General features: G+C 54.0%; 2 protein-coding genes across 3 annotated transcripts; one reads left to right on the forward strand and one right to left on the reverse strand.

The window, feature by feature from the left end:
- Positions 1-1,843: 1,843 nt before the first annotated feature.
- Positions 1,844-6,077, reverse strand: MMAB (metabolism of cobalamin associated B). Its single transcript, XM_077187854.1, has 9 exons — positions 5,938-6,077; positions 5,780-5,838; positions 5,609-5,702; positions 5,446-5,503; positions 4,947-5,019; positions 4,691-4,788; positions 4,354-4,418; positions 3,681-3,740; positions 1,844-3,535 (listed from the first exon to the last, which is right to left on the reverse strand). Exons 1-9 carry the CDS (start codon positions 6,015-6,017, stop codon positions 3,448-3,450), a joined length of 675 nt encoding a protein of 224 aa, XP_077043969.1. The 5' UTR covers positions 6,018-6,077; the 3' UTR covers positions 1,844-3,447.
- Positions 6,078-6,208: 131 nt separating this feature from the next.
- Positions 6,209-19,983, forward strand: MVK (mevalonate kinase). 2 transcript variants are annotated; one of them, XM_077187795.1, is made up of 10 exons: positions 6,209-6,337; positions 6,442-6,589; positions 7,309-7,456; positions 8,459-8,614; positions 10,400-10,503; positions 11,325-11,370; positions 12,191-12,281; positions 12,676-12,792; positions 15,329-15,482; positions 15,749-19,983. In XM_077187795.1, exons 1-10 carry the CDS (start codon positions 6,260-6,262, stop codon positions 15,883-15,885), a joined length of 1,179 nt encoding a protein of 392 aa, XP_077043910.1. In that variant the 5' UTR covers positions 6,209-6,259; the 3' UTR covers positions 15,886-19,983. The 2 variants fall into 2 exon arrangements, with proteins under 2 accessions (XP_077043910.1, XP_077043911.1); XM_077187796.1 differs by having other exon boundaries at positions 6,223-6,337; positions 15,793-19,981.
- Positions 19,984-21,602: the final 1,619 nt, after the last annotated feature.

Genomic DNA, 21,602 nt, shown 5'->3' on the forward strand with positions numbered 1-21,602 from the left:
CAGTTTCCCTGGGGTGGTTTGAGCCCTCCCTGTGCTGCTCTGCCTTTCTGTGCCTGCCCTGCCAAGGCAGGGATGGGGCACTGGGGTGAGGTGGGCATTGGGGTGGGCACTTTGGGCCAGGCTGCAGCACAGGGGGAGCTGAGGGTCCCACACAGCCCCTTCCTCCACAGACAGGCTCAGCCTGCTCCTGTCAGGCACAGAGCTGATGGTTCCTGCCCTGGGATGGGGAGGGTTTTTCTTTGCCCATTTCCAGGCTAAAAGGGGGTTTCAGGAGCTTGTGAGCCCACAGGACTTGCCCTGTGGTTCTCTCTGCTCCTGCAGCTCCAGTGGAGCTGTTGGCTCCGCACTGCCAGGGCTGTGCACCCCAAAACTCACCGTGCTGGGGCTCCAGCACACCCTGACAAGGTGGGGGCTCTCATCCCTCTCCTCCCTTCTGAGCCCTGGCCCAGGAAATGCTGCCTTGTGTAAATTTACATCTGACTTGGCACAATGGATGTTTGTGTCGTTGCTGGCGGAGCAGCAGCCGTTCTGCTGCTCCCACATCGTGGTGGTAATCGAGGTGCTTGAGTTATAGCCCAACTTATTCCATTTTACAGCTCCTACAGCGTTAACAGATGTACGGGCGTCTGATCCAATCATGCAGCAAGAGATTTTGGGGCCAGTTCTTCTCGTTTTGACAGTGTGGAAGCTGGGAGCAGCCATACATTTTACAAACAAGAATAAACGACCCTTAGCAACATATGGCTGTGCTGGCAGCTCCAGAGCAGTCCCAGATCAGGCACCCTGCGAGGCAGGAATGTTGCTGGGCGCTGGAGCTGGGCAGCCTGGACAAAGCATCTGCCTTCCCCCGTGATATTAATGAGGTGCAGGCACTGGAATCCCTATGCTGTATGGCTGGGAGGGCTGGGAAGAGACAAAGAGCTTGGAAAAACAACTGCCAGCCCAGAGCAAGGGAGGTTTATTTGGATTGAGAGGCTGGGTTTTGTTTTGGTCACTCTGCTGCTGCTGCTGCCTGGCTGACCTTGTGGGGTCAGGAGCAGGGGCAGCTCAGCTGCTCTGTGCCTCTGCTCCAGCCTGGTGAGGAGGGTACACCAGAGCCCGGGGAATCACAGAATTCCAGGCTCATCCTGGTTGGAAAAGCCTCCAAGATCGAGTCCAACCTGTGCCTGATCCCCACCTTGTCACCAGCCCAGAGCACTGAGTGCCACGCTCAGGAATTCCTTGGACACCTCTGGGGATGGGGACTCCAAACCTCCCTGGGCAGCCCCTTCCAAAGCCTGACCACCCTTTCCATGAGGAAATTCCTCCTGGTGTCCAGCCTGACCCTCCCCTGGCACAGTTTGATGCAGTTTCCTCTCCTCCTGTCCCTGTTCCCTGGGAGCAGAGCCTGACACTCCCAGCTGTCCCCTCCTGCCAGGAGCTGTGCAGAGCCACAAGGTCCCCCCTGAGCCTCCTTTTCCCCAGCTCAAGAGCCCATGGCTGTCCTGTGACCTTGGGGACAACTCTCAGGGCAGAATGTCCCAGCCTTGTCTCAACTCCCTCTTTAAGTCAAGCCCTGCTTAGTGACACACCAAGGGTCACCCCAGCAACCTCCCTCTGCCTCAGCCCTCCAGAAACAACTGCTGTGGGTAGAGAGGGAGGGGGCAGCTGGGAGCACCCCAGTAAATTTAATCTCTCTATCATGTTAAGTGTAGCAGCTTGATTTATTTCTCCTTGCAATCCAAACAAATGCCAGCTTTGGTCCCAAAACAGTAGTGAGATTTCTTCCCCCCAGCTGGGAAAAAAAAAATAAAAAAGGAAATACTATAAATCCCTCCCCAAGCTGATTTATGGAGCATTCATGAAGAATTTATATTGCAAAGGATTTTATTAAATTAAACTTGAAAAGCCTCTTGATTCCTGAGGTTCAGTCCCAGAGCCAGAGCTCTCGTAAAACTGGCTGGAGCAGGCAGAGGGAATGGCTGAGGTGACACTGCAGCTGATGGGACCATCCAAATCCAGAGCATTTGTCACTGGGATGTGTTCCAGGCTGAGGCTTGGAAAATTACTCCATGAAAAATGTGCATTAACAAGAGCCATGAAATATCTGCCTCAAACCCAGGTGAGTGATGAGATGGGGGATCTGTTAGTGCCGGGCACTCCTCACTCATTCCTGGGCATTCCTCACTGCCCAAAAAGGGACACAGAGCCAGAGATTCCTTGGAGAACAAGTTTAAGGTTGGTTCTACTCAAATAATGGAATGGGAAAAGGGGCAGGATGGATTTAAAAGCTGCCCCACTAAAAGCAGGACAAGCCCTGGATGGGCATCACCACCTTGCAGCCCCCAGCATTCCCAGAGGGGAAAATTACACCAGCAGGCTTCACATGGGATCTTCCCAGTTGTATTTCCAAGCTGGAAAATGAGTGCAAAGCTGGAATTGTGTGTGATGTGGGTGTGAGCTCTCTCCAGCCTGCTCTGCTGAGGGCTCCATGCAGAAACATTCCAGGCTCAGCACAGACGCCCTGGGAGGAGCCCTCGGGGTGCTGCCCCTCTCACCCAGCTCCAGCAGGGCCCTGCTCCTCACCCCAGCCCCTTTTCCTGCACCCTCAGTGCCCTGGGTGCTCCCAGACCCTGGGCTCTGCTCCCCCAGCTGGAGGGGCAGCTGGTCCCATCATTCCAAGGGACAGCTCCACATGGAGACACCCCCAGCACACAGACCCTGGGATTTGGCCTTTCCTGCTTCACCCCTGTGCCTGGCAGAGGAAGCCCTGGATTGTCAGCACAGAGAATTCCTCACATGCACAAAGAGAGGCAGCCAGAGCCAAGGAATTCTTGGTGCATTCCTGTAAATCTGTACAGCTCAGCTCCAGCCAGAGCTGATGGATTGGAAGGGACTTGGAGCAGCAAAGCTCACAGGGCTCGGTGTTAAAACGTGACAGTTTGTGGCCCTTTGGTACAAGGAAATTCACATTTATTATTTCAGAGCTGTGGACACAAATTCCCAAAGGCCTCCAGCTGCTGCTCCATACGAGCACTGTGACTTCAAAGGAGGAGCTGATTGTTTTCCTGATTGTTTTCCCTTCATCATCCCTCAGAGTCCCCTCAGAGCCTTCCCACAGCACCTGCTGCTGCCCAGGGAAATGAAGGCATCTCCAAAATGTTATGGAATTCTCCTGCCTCTACTCCCAGCTAGGAGAAGCAGTGGCTCCAGAGCCATCTCCACATGGGATGTGTGGGCCAGGCCCAGGGAATAGGACAGGTGTGTTTGGGTCCTTTCCAACTCAGGATATTCTGTGATTCTGTTCCTCTCAGGATTTATCAACAAGGTCCTGGTTATTTCACATGGAAATCCTTGGCAGCTCCCATTTCCAGTCCAGGCTTGTTCTCTCTCCCTTCCTTGATGGACAAAAGCAGTCAACTGGATTTAGTTTTCCATGATCAAGGAAAAAAACATTCCAGCTCCCAGCTAGGGCTCAGGTTTTATGTAGATTTTCTCTTCCTTCCCTTCCTTCATTGCAGCATAACGTGCCAGGACAAAGAGATAATCACTGAGCCTGGAAAACAGGGGAAAAGCAGGAAAACCAGTGATCTTATTCCAGAAGAGAAGGTTGTTGAGAAGCAAACCCCCCCAGTTTTATTCCCAGAATAAGGGAATGCTTCAGTAGGACAGGGCAATGGTTTGGGATTTTATTTTTTTACCTGTTTAAATACTTGGCCACATTTGGATCTGCTTCCCCTGCTTGGACTAAAGGGACCACACTGGGAAAAGCAAAGGGAAATGCTGGTGTTTAATTTTCCAGCTCTGAGTGCACAAAGGCTGGAGCCCCTTCCCACCCCAAACCTCCCCATGGAGTCCCCACTTTGACTCCTGCAGAAGTGAAGGATCTTTGCTTCCCAGGGGGATCTGGGAGGGGTAAATGATGCCAGAAATGCTTGTGTTTGTCCTGGAAGCTCCCTGCTCTGCTCCTCCCAGGATACTCATCCATGGAAATCACTGGACAGAGACTTTACAAGGGCCTGAAGTGACAGGACACAGGGAATGGCTTCCCACTGCCAGAGGCAGGGTTAGATGGGATACTGGGAAAAATTCCTCCCTGTGAGGGTGGTGAGGCCCTGGCACAGGCTGCCCAGAGAAGCTCTGGCTGTCCCATCCCTGGAAGCATCCAAGGTCAGGCTGGACGGGGCTGCAGAATCCCCAAGGTTTAGGCTGGGGAAGGAAGAACAGAGCCTGGCTTTGTGCCTCCTGCACTCCTGGAACTGGGCTAAACACACAAAAGCTTGGCTTGAGCCCCAGGCCCAGCCCAGCCCTGGTTTGCTGTCACTGGGGTGTCCCCATCCCCTTTCCTCAGGGTGATCCCAGCACAGCACTCACCACCTCTCAGCCCTGCGGCACACGGCTCGGGAGAAGTGGAGAGCAGCACTGCTCCTGCCTCCAGACTGGAACAGCAAGGAAACACCACTCAGGGTCTGCACCAGCAGGGACAGCTCCCCCTGCCCTCCCACACACAGGGAACTGAGCCCTGTGCCAGGGCCAGGCAAGGCAGGGACAGCCCAGTGCAGCAGGGTGGGCAGATGTAACTCCCAGCTCCTTGGCTCTGCTTTTCTCTTGGTGTTTGCCCATGGGAATAGCAGCCTCCCAGGCTGTTTTCCCATGGTAAGCAGAGCAGCAGGGCTACCCCAAGGAGGTGAGGGGCACAGGCAGCACCTACAGGCAGGATGAAGGCTCTGAGGGGAGGCAGCTGCTCTGAGTAGCTGTCAATCCACTGCTCCAGCTCCAGGATGGGCTTCTCGCTGAACGATGTTCGCTCTATAGAAGGGAGAGAAGAGCCGGATGGAAAACAGTGATTCAGACAACAAGCTGAGCTCTCATTTTGCTTCCTTGTGTCAGCAAGTCCTAAGAAACCAAATACTCAGCATCCCACCACCCACAACAGGCTGTGCCACCCCAGGAAAGGCAGGACTTACTGCGGTGAGCCTCCCTGGCTGAGGAGAGTGGTGTGGCAATGTTGGAGCCCACATCCTGCAGCATGCACTGCACCTGGACAAAAACCACAACTGCTGTCACTCCCAGCCATGGCTTTTTGCATTGCTGTGCTCAGCAGAGCTGATCAGCCAAACTCACAGGCTGCCCAGGCAGGACCTGTGTCACTGCTGTGCCCTTGTGGTTGTTTGTGTCCCAGTTTCAAAGCTGGAACTCTGTTACAACAAAACTCATGTTCATAATGTGGATCTGACTTAGAATAAACCTAGAGATGAATCTGTCTGCCCATAACTAATAATTTGATCCACCAGATCCTTCTTGGTTAAAGAAATTTGCCTCTTAGAGAGCAATCAAGGGAGTCTTAAACATTTATATATTAAAATACTTAATGTATTGAATTCCTGTGTGTCAGTGGGAGCACTGTGGCTAAAATGGAGTTCATGTTTTAATAGCACTGGAATGATGATTATCATTAATACTCACTTTATGAAGTTGATCAACAAACGTGTAACCCTTTTCACTGCTAAACTCACCAGCCAGCCTTGAGTAGAGAGAAAAAAAGCAAAACACAGTTAGCTGGGAATGAAGAAATTATAACAAACATACTTTTTTCCATGTGATTCGGATACTCCCAGGCGGTCCTTACCCGATGGCCGAGCTCAGCTCATCCGTGGCTCCGAGGGCCTCGAAGATCCGGTCGCCCTTGGGCCGCCGCTCGCCGGTGAAGGTGCTGGAGAATCCTTTGGGAAGGGCGGGAGGCGCTCAGGGCCCGGCTGGGGAGCTCTGCCCGCGGCCCCCGGGGCCCCCCGGGCTCTACCTGAGTCTCCCGTCCTCGTGTAGATCCTCGGGGCCCGCTCGCCAGCGGCGCGCTCGGGGCTGTGGAGGCACAAACCGTGAGGGGACACTGTGGGGCGGGGGGGACACCGAGAGGGACGGAACGACACCGTGAGGGGGTCCCGGCCCTCCCACGCTCACCTGCCCGCCCCGCTCCGCCACCGCCGCCCCGCCATCCCCCGCAGGCCCCGTTCCGCCGCCACCGCCGCCCGCCGCCACATCCCTGCCGGCCGCCGTCGCCGCCGTGCCGTGACCCCGCGCGGCCACCGTCCCGCCCTCAGCCCACGCTGTCACCCCAGCGCCGCACCACCCCGCAACGCCCCCTTCCCATTGGCCGTCCGCAAAGTCCCGCCCTCGCACGACACCCAGCTATTGGCTGAGCGCAGGGAGGCGGGGCAGGGCGCGGCCCCCGATTGGTGAGTGGGGCTGTCAGTCGGCGCGGGCCGTGAGCTGCCGTGCGGCGATGTGGGCGCGGGAGCTGGCGGTGTCGGCACCGGGGAAGGTGATCCTGCACGGGGAGCACGCCGTGGTGCTGGGCAAGGTGAGGGCACGGCGGGGGAACGAGGGAAGCCCGGCCCGGAAAGGGCTGCCCAGCTCGGTAACCGGGGCTGCCCGGCCCCGCTGACCCCCGCTCTCCGCCCGCAGGTGGCCCTGGCCGTGGCGCTGGACCTGCGGACATTTCTCCGCCTGAGGCCTGGCGCTGAGGGCCGGCTGAGCGTCTCCCTGCCCGGCGTCGGCGTCCGGAGGAGCTGGGACACCCCCGACCTCCGGGCCCTGCGGGAGCGGATCGCAGGCAAGGCCCGGGGGAAGGAAGGAGGAGCTGCCCTGGGGCACTGAGGGGCTCTCGGTACCGTCCGGTGCCTGCCACACCCCGGTGACCGTGCTGGGACCCCGTGGGGTGACTCTGCAGGGACCCCCGTGGGGTGATTTGTCCCCCCTGCAGTGTTTCGAGGCCTCGCTGTCTCTGACCCTGCTCACTGACCTGTCCCTGCCTCTCACAGTTATTTACATTCCCCTTGTGGCCCCGCTGATGCTCAGGTGTCCGTGTGTGGCCCTGTCCCCTCCTGGTTTGGGTTCCAGGGACTTGTTCCGGTGCTGTTGTGCTTCGAGCCAGCCTGGGTCTGTTTTCCTGCCTGTCTGTCCCACACCAGCCCCCACAGGAATTTCTGCAGCACCTTTCACTGACTGGAGCCCCAGGATATCCCCAAGATATCTACATCCTTTAATGAAGAGTTTGTGACTTGCCATGTTTTCCATAGTGATTATGGATGGATGCAATGGCAGGTGTAGGAAGGGAAACATTTGGAAATACGGAGTGTGGAAACCTTGGGATTTCAGAGTGCCTGGTGGAGATTTTGCTTTTATTTCATCACAGATCCTCAGGTAGAACCTGAAATGGGCCCCAGCTGTTTCTGCCTGCTGTAACAGAAGGTTTTGTTGTAAATACTGCTCTCAGTGTAGCAATTCCCTGGTTTTTTAAGTGTTTAAACTCTCCCCTGCTTGCTTCCATAGCTGATGGTGATGAGTCCAAGTCCCCCAGTGCAGAACAGCTGGATGCACTGAGGGAGTTTGCTGGAATTGCTGCCGGGGCCACAGCTCCAGAAAGTCTTGCTACTCTTGCCTTCCTGTATATGTGCCTGGCTATTTCTGCTAAGTATGGGTAAGGCTCTGCTCCTGCCCCAAAATTTTGGTGGTGGGTGGGTGCTTCAGGAAGGTGAGCTGGGAGCCTCTGCTCTCACTTAGTGTTAAGGGCTGAAACCAGAGCAGTTCATGCCACAGACACAACACACACACCCCTCCCCACAGCAGGCAGCTCCTGTCATCCTGGCTTACGCTGGAAAAACAGAAATAAACTGTGAATTTGTTGTCTGAACTAAGTCTGATCTCTTTATGGGCTGAATCTGCCTAAAACTCTGAAAATTTGGGGCTGTTCCAGTTCCCAGCCTTGCCCAGCACCATCTCTGTGTGACTGGATGGGTGCTCAGGGCAGTGTCAGAAACCAAAGCAGAGCCCAACTTCCATCTTCTCATCCAAGAAATCCAAGGATAAAGAACTGTGGTGTGCAGCTGGGTTGTGGTTTCCCTGCAGTCTCAGGGTGTCACTGGGACTGTCACTCAGCAGCCCTGAAAAGCTCCTGGGCTTGATTTTGGAGTCAGTAACGCAACCCAGGTGTGTTCAGTGGAGCAAAGGGATGTGGATATGTCCATGTTCCATCTTCCCCACCAGCCTCTTGCTCCAGTGGGATGTGGCTGTGCAGTTACAGATTTGGGATGTTTACACTTTATTCAGAAATATGTTTATAACAGCCTCTGAAGGGGCTCTTTATGGTGCTGCTCATGTATTTAGTTACCAAGAGGCCCTCCTAGCAGCCTGACAAGCTGTGCCAATCATGGATCCAGCTCAGGAGGGCTTTATTCCATCACAAGGGCTTGGCCAGGCTGCCCCATTCAGGAATGAGCCCTCCTGCAGCCCCAATGTGTCAGATGCATGTGCTGATTTGCAAATCCTCACCCACCTTTCCCTGTGATCCCTCCTAACTGGCTTCTTTGCCTTTTTTGTGTTGTCTGGAGGTGGAATTCAGGGTGCTGGTGCCAGTCCCTGTGTGTGGAGGTGGAATTCAGGGTGCTGGTGCCAGTCCCTGTGTGTGTGTCTGTCTCCCCAGGGATGTTCCCAGCGTGGATATCGTGGTGTGGTCGGAGCTGCCCACGGGAGCAGGGCTGGGATCCAGTGCTGCCTATGCTGTGTGCCTGGCTGCAGCCCTGCTCATGCTGTGTGGAGCCATCTCCTGCCCACTGCAGGAGGGAGAATCCACAGCCAGGTAAGGAATTCCAGCCTGGCATGCACAGCTCTGTGCCCCACCTTTCCTTTTGCCTGCACGAATTCTGGCACTGCCACCTCTGCTGGTCTCTCTTGGCTGTCACCACAAGTGACACCCTGAGCCCATCTCCTGTCCATGCCCAGTGTTCCCAGCCCTGTCCCAGACTTTGTAAAACTCCCCCTGTTTCCCTTGTTTAGGGTCAGATAACCATACCTAAAAAGGGGGGAAGAAACCTTTATTTTTTCAATCTAATAAAATACACTGAAAATTTTCAAGCTCAGTTTCCTCTTGCTCTGAGCATCTTCCAGGTTTTGCTTTGAGTCCTCGAGGATCCTTTCTGGGTTTCTTTTGCATTTCCCATGAATTCTTTTCTGCATGTGCTACATTTCCTCCTGATCTCCTGCCTGTCTTTCCCTTTTATCAGTACCTGATGAAAGAGAGTTTCTTTCCTTCTGCCCTTGGAGCTCCCCTTTGGAAACCTGGAGTGCTGTGCCCCTGTGAGAGGGAGCTTTGTGTGAAGCTGCTTAAAATCAAAGCTGGAGGGGCAGAACCTCTGTTGTGTGGGATTTTGTGTGGGGCTGAGAGTGAGACAGCAAGGAGGGTGGTTCTGTGTTCTGCTTCTGAGCCAGAACTTGCAGCCTGACCCAGAAACAGGTTCTTGTTGGGAGCACTTGAGCAAATCTCCCAAACTGGGAAATAAAAAGGCAGCTCTAAGTGTTGCAGCAAGGATGTCTTCATTCCCTGCTCACCCTCCGTGGCTTCAGCATGGATCCAGCATAATTCCTGCCTTGCAGCTGGTGTGCAGAGAGCTGGGGTTGTCAGACTTCAGAAGGGTTTTGCTTCCTATGGCAAGAAAAGAACAGTGGGATAGAAAGGCTCCTGTGTCGGGAGGAATTGCAGCCTCTCAAAGAGGATTAAAAACAAGTGGTTTACTCTGTTCCTGAGGCTGCTGCTGTGAGCTGTTTGCTGAGTGCTCCCAGATTAAATCCTGGCAGGTGGAATGCAAGGTGTGTGGACATGGATAAGGACATTCAGCCAAGGCCCAGGGAAGCAGGAGTGAAGGGGAGCAGTTTCTGGATAGCAGGTGGCTCTTGGAATTTCTGCATTGCCTTGCAAGACGCTGCAAGGCTTTCCCAAATTGTGAATTTGTGCCTCTTCCCCAGCATAGAATACCTGTTGAATGGACTTGTGGTGTGCAGGGAGGATCAGAGGTGTGTTTTTGTGCTCAGACTGAGAGCAGGATTAAATGGGATACTGGGAATTCCTCCCTGTGAGGATGGTGAGGCTCTGGCACAGGCTACCCAGAGCAGCTGTGGCTGCCCCATCCCTGGAAGTGTCCAAGGCCAGGTTGGATGGGGCTTGGAGCAACCTGGGACAGTGGAAGGTGTCCCTGCCCAACCAGGGCCCCACCACCCTCACAGGGAAGAATTTTTTTCCTAGTATCCAATCTAAACCTGTCAATCTCTGTCAACTTAAAGCCATCCCCCCTTGTCCTGTCATTCCAGGCCCTTGTGAATAGTCTCTGTCCATCTTTCTTGTAGCTCCTTCAGGCACTGGAATGAGGTGTCCTCAAAGCTACTCCTCTCCTGAGCAATCCCAGCTCCCTCAGCCTTTCCAGTGTGTGTGGTAACACACCCTGTTTGGTGAGGTGGGGATGAGTCTGGACTTGAATTCCATTAAATCTGATCTACACCAGGCCAAAGCTGGGATCTTCTCCCTGAACCTGATCCCTCCTTATCCACTGGTTTGGAGTTGTTTGGTTGGAATTATTTCCTTGCCTTCCAGGTGGACAGAAGAAGAGCTGACACTGATCAACAGCTGGGCCTTCCGAGGGGAGCAGGTGATCCATGGCAATCCATCGGGTGTGGACAATGCTGTTGGCACCTGGGGTAGGTGTGTTTGCTGCTTCTCAGGCAGAAACTCCCAAATTCAGCTCCCTGTTCTGGCCTGAGCACAGGGAATCCTACCCCTGTCTCAGTCTGCCCCATCTGTGAGCTGGGCCTGGAGCCAGCTGGAATGTTGGGAATGGGCTGCAGGAGCACCAGAGCTCTGTCCCCCCCCAGGCAGGTGCCACAGGGCAGAGACCTTGCTGCAAATAACTGATATTTAAACATTCTGCAGTGAACAAAGAAACCTAATCCTGTCCCAGGGATAATGCAGGGGAAAATGCAGTTGGACAGCTGTCATTTAGTTTCAATTAGCAGAGACTTCCCAGTGTTTTGAAAGTGTCCTTGGAGACTGTTAATAATCTTTCTAATGAGACCTAATCACAGTGCCTGTGTGAGGGTAGGAGCCAAGTGAGACATTCCTTCTGGACAATGAAATTCCATGCTGCAGGAAGGCTGCTGACACCAGTGCACACCACTTCAGTCCATGGAATCCCGTGTGCTTGGCTCTGCTGGATTCTGTTTTCTCAGGAAAGGTTTCGTGCTGGCCAAACTCTTTGCCTTTTTAAAAATTATTTGATGTGATCCTGGAGGAGGAGGAGGAGAGCAAAGGGAAAGGCCTTGGGTTGAGCATGTCCAGCCAGACCCTCTCATTAAGGCCGCAGGGTGAGGCAGGGCCGTGCTGCTGGAGAACATGGTTCATTTAGCTGGTGTTTCTTGCAATTACTGTCACAGGCTCTGGGTGAGGTTCTGAAGATGAAAGACCTTCTGTGTTATCTCTCAGCTCGCTCTCTGCTGAGACAATAACATGTATTTTACTTTAGGTGGAGCCCTGAGATACCAAGCAGGAAAAATCACACCGTTAAAGAGGTAATATTGGAGTTTAAAAATAACCCTCACACACGGTGGGTGGAACATGTCAGAGAGGCTCTGGGTGGATGTTGGGGGGTATGAGGATGATGGGAGATGGCTGGAGTGTGGGAAGGGCTCTGCAACCCCATTTTGGGTATGGGCAGCCTCAGTTGTTGGGGTGGATGGGGACAATAAAACGTTTGGTCATTATCTGACATTAGATGAACACAGCAGCAAGGATCAATATTAATTTCATGGCATTATGGGCAGCAGGAATGGATCTGCTCCTGGCAGCAAATGACATTGTGGGGAGGGGGAACTTTGTGCTTACCTGGTGGTGGGAAAACCCATTGGCAGAGAGAAATCTGGGTCCTGTGTGTTCCCTCTGCCTCCTGCCAGAGAAGTATAATCTGACTCCATTAAAATCTTTCACAGTGCATGAAATTGCTCTATTAGCAGTTAATGGCCACTGCTGGCTACTCTTGTAGAGAGTATTTCAAAGGAAAAAATTTGCTTCAAAAATACGGATTTTAGTAAATACATTAGAGTCCTATTTATAGCTCTAGTACAGTTGTTCCTTGTATCCAGGAGGAACAAGCCTGATCCCAGCCAGCACTGAAACACCTGCTGAAGTTTTGTAAAATGAGTGGGACTCCTTATCTTAGGTTCCTGCTCAAGGAGGCCTTTTGAGGCAGAATAAGCTGTAGCCTTGGGGAGTGTGAAGGAAAGAGGCCAGGAGATGTTCCCTGCCCATGGCAGGGGGTTGGAATGAGATGAGCTTTTAAGGTCCCTTCCAATCCAAAGCACTCTGGGATTCTCTGTCTCCTGTTGCTTCCAGGGTGCCCACACTGAGGATCTTGCTGACCAACACCAAAGTCCCTCGGAGCACCAAGGTCCTGGTGGCTGGTGTAAAGGAGAAGATCCTGAAGGTGCAGGTGGTTGTGGGATGGAGAAGTGGGGGATAACCTTTGAGAGATAACCCTGGACTGCAGGTCCCACAGGATCTTTTGGGACATCTCTCCTGTGGCCACTGTATTCCTATCTCCCAGCTGCTTGGGAATGGGTTTTCAGCTCATCTCCTCCCTTCCTCCAGTTTAACAGGAGTTAAAATCACCAATTTGCGACCATGAAAAGAGCACTTCCTTCCTCTGGCTTGTTTCCTTCTCTTCCTCCCTTTTCTGCAGCCAGGAGCAGGTTACCATCACCCTGCTCTGGGAATGAGCGAGGAATTGCCCAGCTCAAAGAGACTGGGACCAGTTTGCTCCCAGTGGTTTTGGAAGAGCAGCAAGCAGGCACCTGACATCCCTCCTTCCCCCTTTCCAGTTCCCTGCCATCATGAACCCGGTGCTGGACTCCATCGATGCCATTTCTCAGGAGTGCCAAAGTGTTCTGGAAGCGATGCCTGCAAATCCATCACCAGAGCATTACCCTGTGCTGGAGGTAAGGGGCTTGCTCGCCAGTATTTTTAGCCACTGTTACTGTTGAACATCAAAATGTCATTTAAAGAACATTAGGTCTGGAAAAAAAAAAAAGTGATAGCAGGAAATGTTCAGTTCTAAGCGAAACCATGGTCTGGGTGTGCTGCTTTTAATGCCCTTCCTGGAGCCAGGAGCCAGAAGCTGCTGCTGGTGCCTCTTCCCAGCTGTGTGCAGGGAGGGAGGGGCAGGCCTGGGGCTCTGGGGACCTGTGGCTCTGGAGGGTTTGTTTCTCTTACATTGAGTGCCCCAGCTCTGGCAGTCACTGCCTGTGAATCAACAGCTCTGTCACTGCCAGGGCTGGGGTGAGGAGAGCCCAGAGCCACTGGTTTGTGATGGACTGACTGGTTCCCAGCCAGCTCCTGGTGCTCCAGGCTCATCCTGGCTCCAGAGAGCCACAGACAGAGCTGTGCCCAGAGCTGACCTGACATTGATGCACGAGGTGCACACAAAGATCTGTTTGTCTTGGCTTTGCTCAAAGAGCAGAGGCTGGGGAGGGGGGAGGAACAGGCTTCCGAGTGGAAGAAGTGCTGAGAGTGCTGTAATGCTGCTCCACAGCACCGTGGGGGAGGGATTTGTGTCTGTGTCCCAGCTGAGGCAAACCTGGCCTGGCCCTGGGAGCCAGCCTGGACACTCAGGAGCCATTTGGTACCAGTCCTTGTTGGCATCTGGATGCTTCCCCTTGGCTCTCAGGAGGATCTCTGCTTGTCCTTGCTCTTGCTCTGGGTTGTTCCCATGGGATTCATAGCAGAGTCCTGCTCCTATGGCATCAGGGTGGGATTCTGGACCCCTCACAGTGGGCTGAGCTGCCATCAGCTGAGGGAGGTCTGTTCACAGCACGGCTTCACACAACTCATCTTAATTCCACGTCCTCAGGCTGTCAGAAGTGTCAGGGGACAGGGAAGAGAGGGGATAATTTGAGTTGTGCTTTGAGCTCCTCACATGGAAAATGCCAAAGCATCCTTGTGTCCCACACCCGGGAAGCAGCACTGCAGTGAGCAGGTTCCTGTCTTGAATCTTGTTGTTTTGTCTTGTGCTTGAAGAGCCCAGAGGGGCCCAGCTGATTAGATGCAGCACACAGATATATAAATACATCTTTTGGGCTGTTTCTGAAATGTGCAGCTCTGGCCAGCGCTGTATCTGAACCATGGAACTAGTCTAGTGTGTCATAAGCTGTCATCGGATTCCTGGCAGATTTTGGATCAGGAGATGACAGGTGTCTTGGATCATCACAGGCACTGCTGTGCCCTCACTCAGGCATATAAAGAGGCCTCTGGATGGACGTGTGTCCTGCCCAGCCTGGAGTGGGCGGTGGCTGAGCCCTGCCTGCCACCCGCTCCTTGCTCTTCCCACAGTTCCCTAAACACAGGGCAGAAATGCTCTCTCTGGAGGGGGGAGAGGGATTCTTTCTGCAGTGTCCCCTCCTGTGTGAGGTTGGCAGGATTCCTGGGTGGAGCTGAGGGAGGGGGATGTGGCTGACACCTGCCCTGTGCACAGAGCCCCTCCTGGCTCACAGGGAGCTGCAAGCAGGGAACAGCTCAGTGCTGCTTGCTGGGGGAGGGAGCACAGGGCTGGGAGGGCCCCGTGGTGCTCAGGGAGCTGGTGTCTGTTCCTGGCCCTGCTCCAGACTTACTCCAAGCACAGGCCAGGCCCTTCCCTCTGCTCCTGAATTCCTCACCTGTCCTGCTGGGAGGGGAGAAGCTGTAACTTCCATTTCTGTGTGGTGTTGTCCATCCCCGGGCTGCTTGGACCTTGCTGCTGGGGCAGCTTTCTCCAGGAATAGCAGGTCTGGCTGGCTGGGAAGTGTAGCAGGGATGCTCCCACAGCTCTGCCAGGAGGGTGGGCTCACTCAGAGAGGGGCCTGTGCTGCTCCCAGAGGGAAGGACCCTCTTGACCTCACTTGAGCTGGGTGCCAGATTCCTAGCGTGGTGCTGCTCTTTGGCTCCTGGCCCGGGCCCTGCCCGTGAGGAGGGAGAAGTGCAGCACAGAGCAAACAAAGGGACGTCCCTCTGTGTCACCTCTCCAGCGATGCCTCAGCCGTGTCAGAAGTCCCTGGATTTGGCTTTGCTGGATGGATGGCAGAGCAGGGCAGGGTGACAGCCAGGAATGAGAGCTGCTGGCTCAGTGCCCTTCCCACGGCCAGCGAGGGGCCTTGCACTGCCTCCTGCTCAGCACTCAGTGACAGGGCAGAGGAGAAGCAGTCAGGAGGCATTGGAGAGCTCTGGAAAAAATTCCTGCTGGCAGCTTGCAGTGATCAGGATTTTCCTGGAAGGTGCAGGAGTGTTGTACCCCTGTCACTGTGCAGGTTGTGATGGGGGACAGGGATACATGAGCAGCTCAGAGCTCAGACTCTGGCCTGACCTTGCTCCTTGGAGCTGGTGGCCAAATTTCTGCAGAAATGAGGTGGTTGTGAAGAGATGGCTGGGAAGGCAGGGCTGCCACTGCTGTAAAGAGCCTCTGTCTCTATGTGTGCTCATCTCCTCTCTTTGTGTTGCTTTTAGGAATTCTTTGACATAAACCAACACCACTTAAATGTGCTCGGAGTGGGCCACCCCTCCCTGGACAGGCTGTGCCAGGTGACAGCATCCCACAGCCTGCACAGCAAACTGACAGGGGCTGGTGGGGGTGGCTGTGGCATCACCCTGCTGCCACCAGGTCAGTACAGCCCCTTGGGCATCTTCCTCTTCCTCACAGCTCTGGGAGGTGGGGCAGGTCTGGGAGCAGAGGAATCACTGCCAGCCCTGGTCTGGCTCTGGAGGGATGGGTGGGATGTGTCCCAGCACTGCCTGGCACTGTGGGTTGCAGTGTGTGATCCAGGGCCGATTCAGAGTGTTCATTTATGTGTGTCAGCCCCTGAGGGCACTGGCCCTGTGCCAGGGGCTGTGTTTGCAGGAGCCATGGCCCTTTCCCTCTCCCTGCAGTGGCCGAGCTGACTCGCTGGCTGCTCTTGCCTTGCTCTTGGCAGACACCTCCCCTCTGGCCGTGGAAGCAGCCAAGCAAGACTTGTGTGCCTGTGGATTTGAATGCTGGGAGACCAAGATTGGGGCCCCCGGGGTGACCCTGCACTCCTGCTCCTCCCTGAGTGCCCAAGTGCTGCACGCGCTCGCCCAGAGCTGAGCTGCTGCCTCTTGGCACCACCTCCTCAGAGCTCTGCGTGCCCAGATGCCTGGAAACTTCCTTCCCCTCTCCTGTGTGGCTGAGGGCCTCCAGATGTGGGTATGGAGCCAGTTTGGGGCCTGGTGTCACTGGGATTTGGGGCTGCAATGGGGACCTGGGAGCACCCACCCAGTGGTGTCTGACCAAAGCTCTCAAAAATCCTGGTTTGAATTTCCTTCCTCAACTGCTGTGTTGATCCCAAGGGGCAGGAGAAGAGGGGCTTGGCTGGATTCCAGGGTGGATAATGACACTTTGCTGCTTCAGATGCATGTGGTGTCTCTTCCCTCATCCCTGCTGTCCTGTGGGAGCTGGCAAGGTGGATGTGCATGGTGCTTTGACGTTTTTGGGTGAGGAGCATCTTTGGCAGCTCAGGGCTTGATGCTCGGGTCTCTGTTTCTTCTGGACTGCATTCCTAGTGAAGAAGAAACCTTTAATACAGCTCTTCCCTGCTATTAATTAAGTGTTGGGTAATTAAAATGCAAGATAAAGCACAATTCTAGTGAAATTACTGATTTTCACTCTTTTCCATAATCTCTGCCTGGGCTGATAAGCAGAGTCCTGTAGTCAGGCTCTGGTTTTTATTCACATGTGCAAGGTCTGGCTCAAACAGCACCTGCAAGGAGGGCAGCTCCAGGCCAAGGGCAGGCTTAAAATTCCTCCTTGTAAAAGCTCTTCTCTCACACTTCACTCTTCAACCAGCATGTCCCTGACCCTGCCTGGTGTTGGGTTTACTTTGGTGTAATTAAGTAGGGGAAAGAAACCCAAACCACGTCCTCAAAAGCTCACCATAAGTTGCAGTTGACAAACTCTAAAACCTAAATGCATTTAGACTTATTACACAAATGTAAATGCATTTTTTACTCCTGAAATTTTAATGAGCTGTGCCACAGAATGAAAGGGAAGTGGCTGAGGCCAGAATCTCTGGGAGTCATGAGCTGACTCTGAGGGACTGTGGTCTCTGCTGTACCTGCCAAGGGGGTTTTATCATCACTCTCTTTGTCTGGGGTGGGTTTTTTAAGTGGGTTTTTAAGTGTAGCTGTGTTCAAGAATCGCTTCACTCAAAGCTGAGTAATGAATTGGCAGAGGTGGGGAATTTGCCTTCCACTTCCAACCCAGGGTTAAAAAAAACTAATTGTGAGAAGCTGAGATGTTCTAGCTCTAAACTCCCAGCGTCATGGTGACCAGCTTTAGTTCCCTGATCCCATGTAAAACTGTCTCTGGTTTTAATAAATCCATGGGTTTTTTTTAGTGCAAAGTGTTCTTTGATAATTATGCTGGATACAAAAGGAAAAAAGCACCTTACACTGCTTCAGGAAAGCAGGTCTCAGATGCTGCCTTTCTACATGTCTAATTACAATTCCAATTTGCATCTGAGAGCTGCTTTACACTAATCACAAGTCAGAAAGGCTGATAAATAATTTACCATTTTCTAATACAGTGTAATCAATGTGAGGATCTGGGAGCGTGTTGACTTTAACCACTTACATGTGTCGACTTTGTGATGTTGGCACAAAGAGATGCCAGATCCAGCACGGGGAGCTTCCCTTCAAAGCAGCATGTCTGGGGCTGAGCCTTGTTGGCTCTGAGGGCTGGGGAGTAGAACTGAGGGGAAATTCACAGAATCCCAGGATCATTCAGCATGGGAAAGCTTTCCAAGTCCAGCCTGTGACCAATCCCCGCTTTCCCACCCAGCCCAGAGCACTGAGTGTCACATCCAGGCATTCCTTGGATGCCTCCAGGGATGGGGACTCCAAACCTCCCCAAAAGGGACCACCCTTTCCATGAGCAAATTCCTCCTGATGTCCAACCTGAGTCCTCATCCCGCTCTGCTCTGTGGCAGAGTGGAAGCGGTGACATTCCGGGGCAGGGAGGGTGGTGGCAGTGTCGTGGCAGCAGGGTGACCCACGCTGGGGTCTGTGGGAAGGGTCCAGGGTGACACAGGCACTGCTGGGATCTGCCTTCCCTGTGCCACAGGGACCAGATCTGCCGAAGTCAGCAGCTGGAGCCAGTCCCAGTCTGGAGTGAGCACAGATTTCACATCCATCTGTGAGCACGGGAGTGCCCATTCCATCCTTTCCAAACTCCTCCTTCACCAGCTCCATCAAACGCTCTGCAGGGGCATTGCTACACCCAGAGGGACAGCCCGAGGGGTGGCTGGGATGTCCCTGACCCCACCTTCCACACGGGAATCACTCCTGCACTCAGAGTCCCAACCTCCTGCTGCCACTCCTGAGCCCTGGGACACACAAAACCATCCCTGCCCCTCCTCAGCCCGGGGCAGGAGCAGCTGCTGCCGTGGGACTGGTGCCCCACGGGGACACAGAGAGGGGCAGAAGGAGGCACAGCTCTGTCTCTTGTGTGTTTTGCTGCCTTGGAAGCAAAACTGAAGCCTGTGGAGCGTGTTCTCCCCACGGATCAGCCCCTCCTCTCGCAGGCACCCCGCGGGACGGATGTGCAGCAGGGCAGCGATTGCTGCTGAAGGATTAGCCTGGTAATTTGGCTAATTTTTCTTGAGCTTCATTTTTCACTTTACGAGCTCTGCAGCAAGACTAACGAGCCTGGCTTTGCCTCTAATAGCCAGCACAGGGACGGGGAGTGGAGACTGTGCTCCAGCCTAAAGGAGGGATTGAGGAATTGCAGAGGTGAGAACTGGGGATCACCGGTGTTTAGTGACAACAAAAAGAAAACACTTTGAATAAAAATACCTTTTCAAATCGTCCCTGTCCTTCACAGCCAGTGCCTGGGGCAGCATCTCTGCCGGGGTGTCTCCCCCTATCCCTGGGGAATGTCCCAGTGCCCCGAGGGGCTCCTGCCCCCCCTGCACGCCCTCCCCTGAGCCGGACCCGGCGCTCCCCGGCCGGCCCTGGCAGGCACAGATGGTATTATTGTTTGTTTGCACTCGGTGTCAGCAGTGCCTTCTTTCTGCTCCGCTGAGTAGATGCTGAGGAGGCAGTGACATTATTGGAGATCACGGAGAGAGCAGGAACAGGGTCAGGGAGAGAGGGAGGAAATGTCAGCGCGCAGTCAGGCGGGGCTGGGGGGCTGCTCACACCCCCGGGGCTCCCGCTGCTCCAGGGGTCCCTCCTGGGGACAGGAGGTGGCACTGGGACCCCCTGCACGGCCTGCAGGGCAGTGCCATGTCCTCAGACACACTTGGCGGGTTTGGGAGGTCCCCTGGGGTGAGTAGGGACCCCCCCAGAGCCATTTAAGGGCCATTTGTGCATCTGGCACCTCCCTTATCCCCTCTGCTTCTCATCCCAAGGGATTTTGGGGCTCCCCCATTCCCAGAGCTCGTGGGGAGCCCGTCCCCCCTGTTCCCCCCCATCCCTCTCCCCTCCCAGCACGCTGAAGGTTTTGAAAGTTAAGTATTACCGTCTGCTTTGTTGTTGCCTAACTACGACAGACAAATTGAGAACTAGTTGTCAAAATGTCAGTGCACAACAAATCAACATTCAAAATGAGTCTCAGCGCTATGTGGTGTATAATTAAAAAAAAATCCTTTTTAGAAATTTCAGCAAGCGTTGGCTCTGCTTTATATTTGTCTGTGTGATTAATAAAGGCAGCTAATTTTCAGACTTTAAAAACAGCTAGAAAATAGCTCCTAATTACATATTAGGTTCCAAGCGGCCCCCGCTGAGCGAGGCTGGTATTGGTGGGCCAGAGAATTTGGCAGGGGCTTAATTACATTCTGAGCATCATCTAATTTTAGTTAAATGTAATGTAATCAGCAGCAGATGTCTGAAATAAAATATGAATTATGAATATGATGAAATTTCATTCTTGAATAAAAAAGTAATTTGCTATTTAGTTCATTAAAGTCGCAGAGGTTTATTAGGGAGCAGGTACACGGTGTGGCTGGGTTCTATTAAAATGATATTTCAGAGGGAGAAGGAAATTGCATTAAAGGTGCTAAAATATTCTGCCAGGATGCTGTGCCGGGTGGGAATGAACGTTTACAAAAATAACGGAGCCCTGGGCCAGTGCCAGCCCCTGGCTCCGCAGCTTCCGTTTCCGCGAGGTGACGTCCCACGTCCTGGGGGGACCCAGGATGGGCTCTGCACCCCTCTGGGTGTCCAGCTGGGCCCTCCTTGCTGGTAAGCTCAGGTATTTCACACAATCCCTGGATCATTCAGCTTGGGAAAGATCTCCAAGAGCATCGAGTCCAAGCTGTGCCCGATCCCCACTTTGTCACCGCCCGGAGCACTGAGTGTCACATCCAGGCTTTCTTTGGACACTTCTCCAGGGATGAGGACTCCAAACCTCCCTGGGCAGCCCCTGCTAAGGCCTGACCACCTTTTCCATGAGGAAATTTCTCCTGGTGTCCTCCTGGCCCTCCCCTGGCACAGCTTGAGGCTATGGGGACAAGGCATCCCAGCATACACTGAGCTGGGATCTGTGTGCCTTATTCCATATCGGCCAGGAAAACGAACCCTCAATTCTCCCAGCTCAGAACTGTGGTGGATCCTCCTGGGACACCATCTCCTGGACATTCTCCCTGCAACATCCTCTGCAGTTTCAGCTCTGAAGTTGAAATTGCTTTTCTCTATCCCTCAGTGGCCCGGGCTGACAGATAAGCATCTCCTGGCGAGGGGGAAGGACGGCGTGTTCATTATTTCCTTGTATTACAGATCCTGTCATTTTAATCCCTCCTGGATGCTGGTCACCAGCTTCCAGCCCTGCCCATTTCCAGGGTGCTCTCCAAGAAAACCCCATGGCTGATTCATCCTGCATGGCAGGAAATCCCAGGGCACATCCAGGCAGCTCTGGTGATGCTCTGGCACGGTCCCGGTGCTGGCGCCTGGGCACAGCCAGGCTGCTGCTCACCGACGTGGGTTCACCATCCTCCCTCTTCTATTCATCAAGGGCATGACAGCTAAAATTCATTTGAAGATGAAGAAAGTGCCGGCTAATCCTTTCTGGGAGACAGTGATAGACTGGCGGCTCGGGAAGAATTGCACAGCAGTAATGAAATTAGGCTAAAACTGCTGGCGGATAGCAGATAATTGCCCTTGTCTGTCACGAGGAATAACATCTCCCAAATCCAACACAATGATTGTTAAAGTTGCAGGAATTTATTTTATTTATTTTATGGGCTAGGGATTGGCTTTCTGAAGGTCTTTCCCAGGAAAATAAAGGAGAGGGAGCTGCGCTCTCGCCTCCCGCCTTCCCCGGGTGCTTCCGCCGCCGCGGCAGCTCAGCAGCTCGTTAGCCCTGACGAAGCAGCATCACCACGATGACAAGGACACCCCGCTGGGGCCACTCCGGGGAGCGGGGGCAGAACCAGCCGGCACAAGCTGCTTGGAGGAGCTGCTGGAAGAGCCAGTCCATCTCCAGCTCCCGCTGCCCTTCTGGTGCTTTCCAGGAGGAATCCATCCACCAACACCGGGTGCCTGCCTGGTCCTGGGGCAGCTCGGTGCCGCGGTGGCCACACAAGTCCTGAGGCAGGTCCCAGCGCCACAGTGGCCGCACAAGTCCCAGTGCAGTGTCCGGGCTGACCAGCAGCCGTTTGTTTTGTAATTGATGGGGCGGTGGCGGCCCGGCGCGGGTGAGTGACTGCGCCGGCCGGCGACGGCGATGTTTTATCCGCCGGGGCTGGCACGGGTAATTTACTGTGCTCGG

The sequence above is a fragment of the Agelaius phoeniceus genome, chromosome 18 (genome assembly GCF_051311805.1).
Source record: "Agelaius phoeniceus isolate bAgePho1 chromosome 18, bAgePho1.hap1, whole genome shotgun sequence".
Taxonomy (NCBI): Eukaryota; Metazoa; Chordata; class Aves; order Passeriformes; family Icteridae; genus Agelaius; species Agelaius phoeniceus.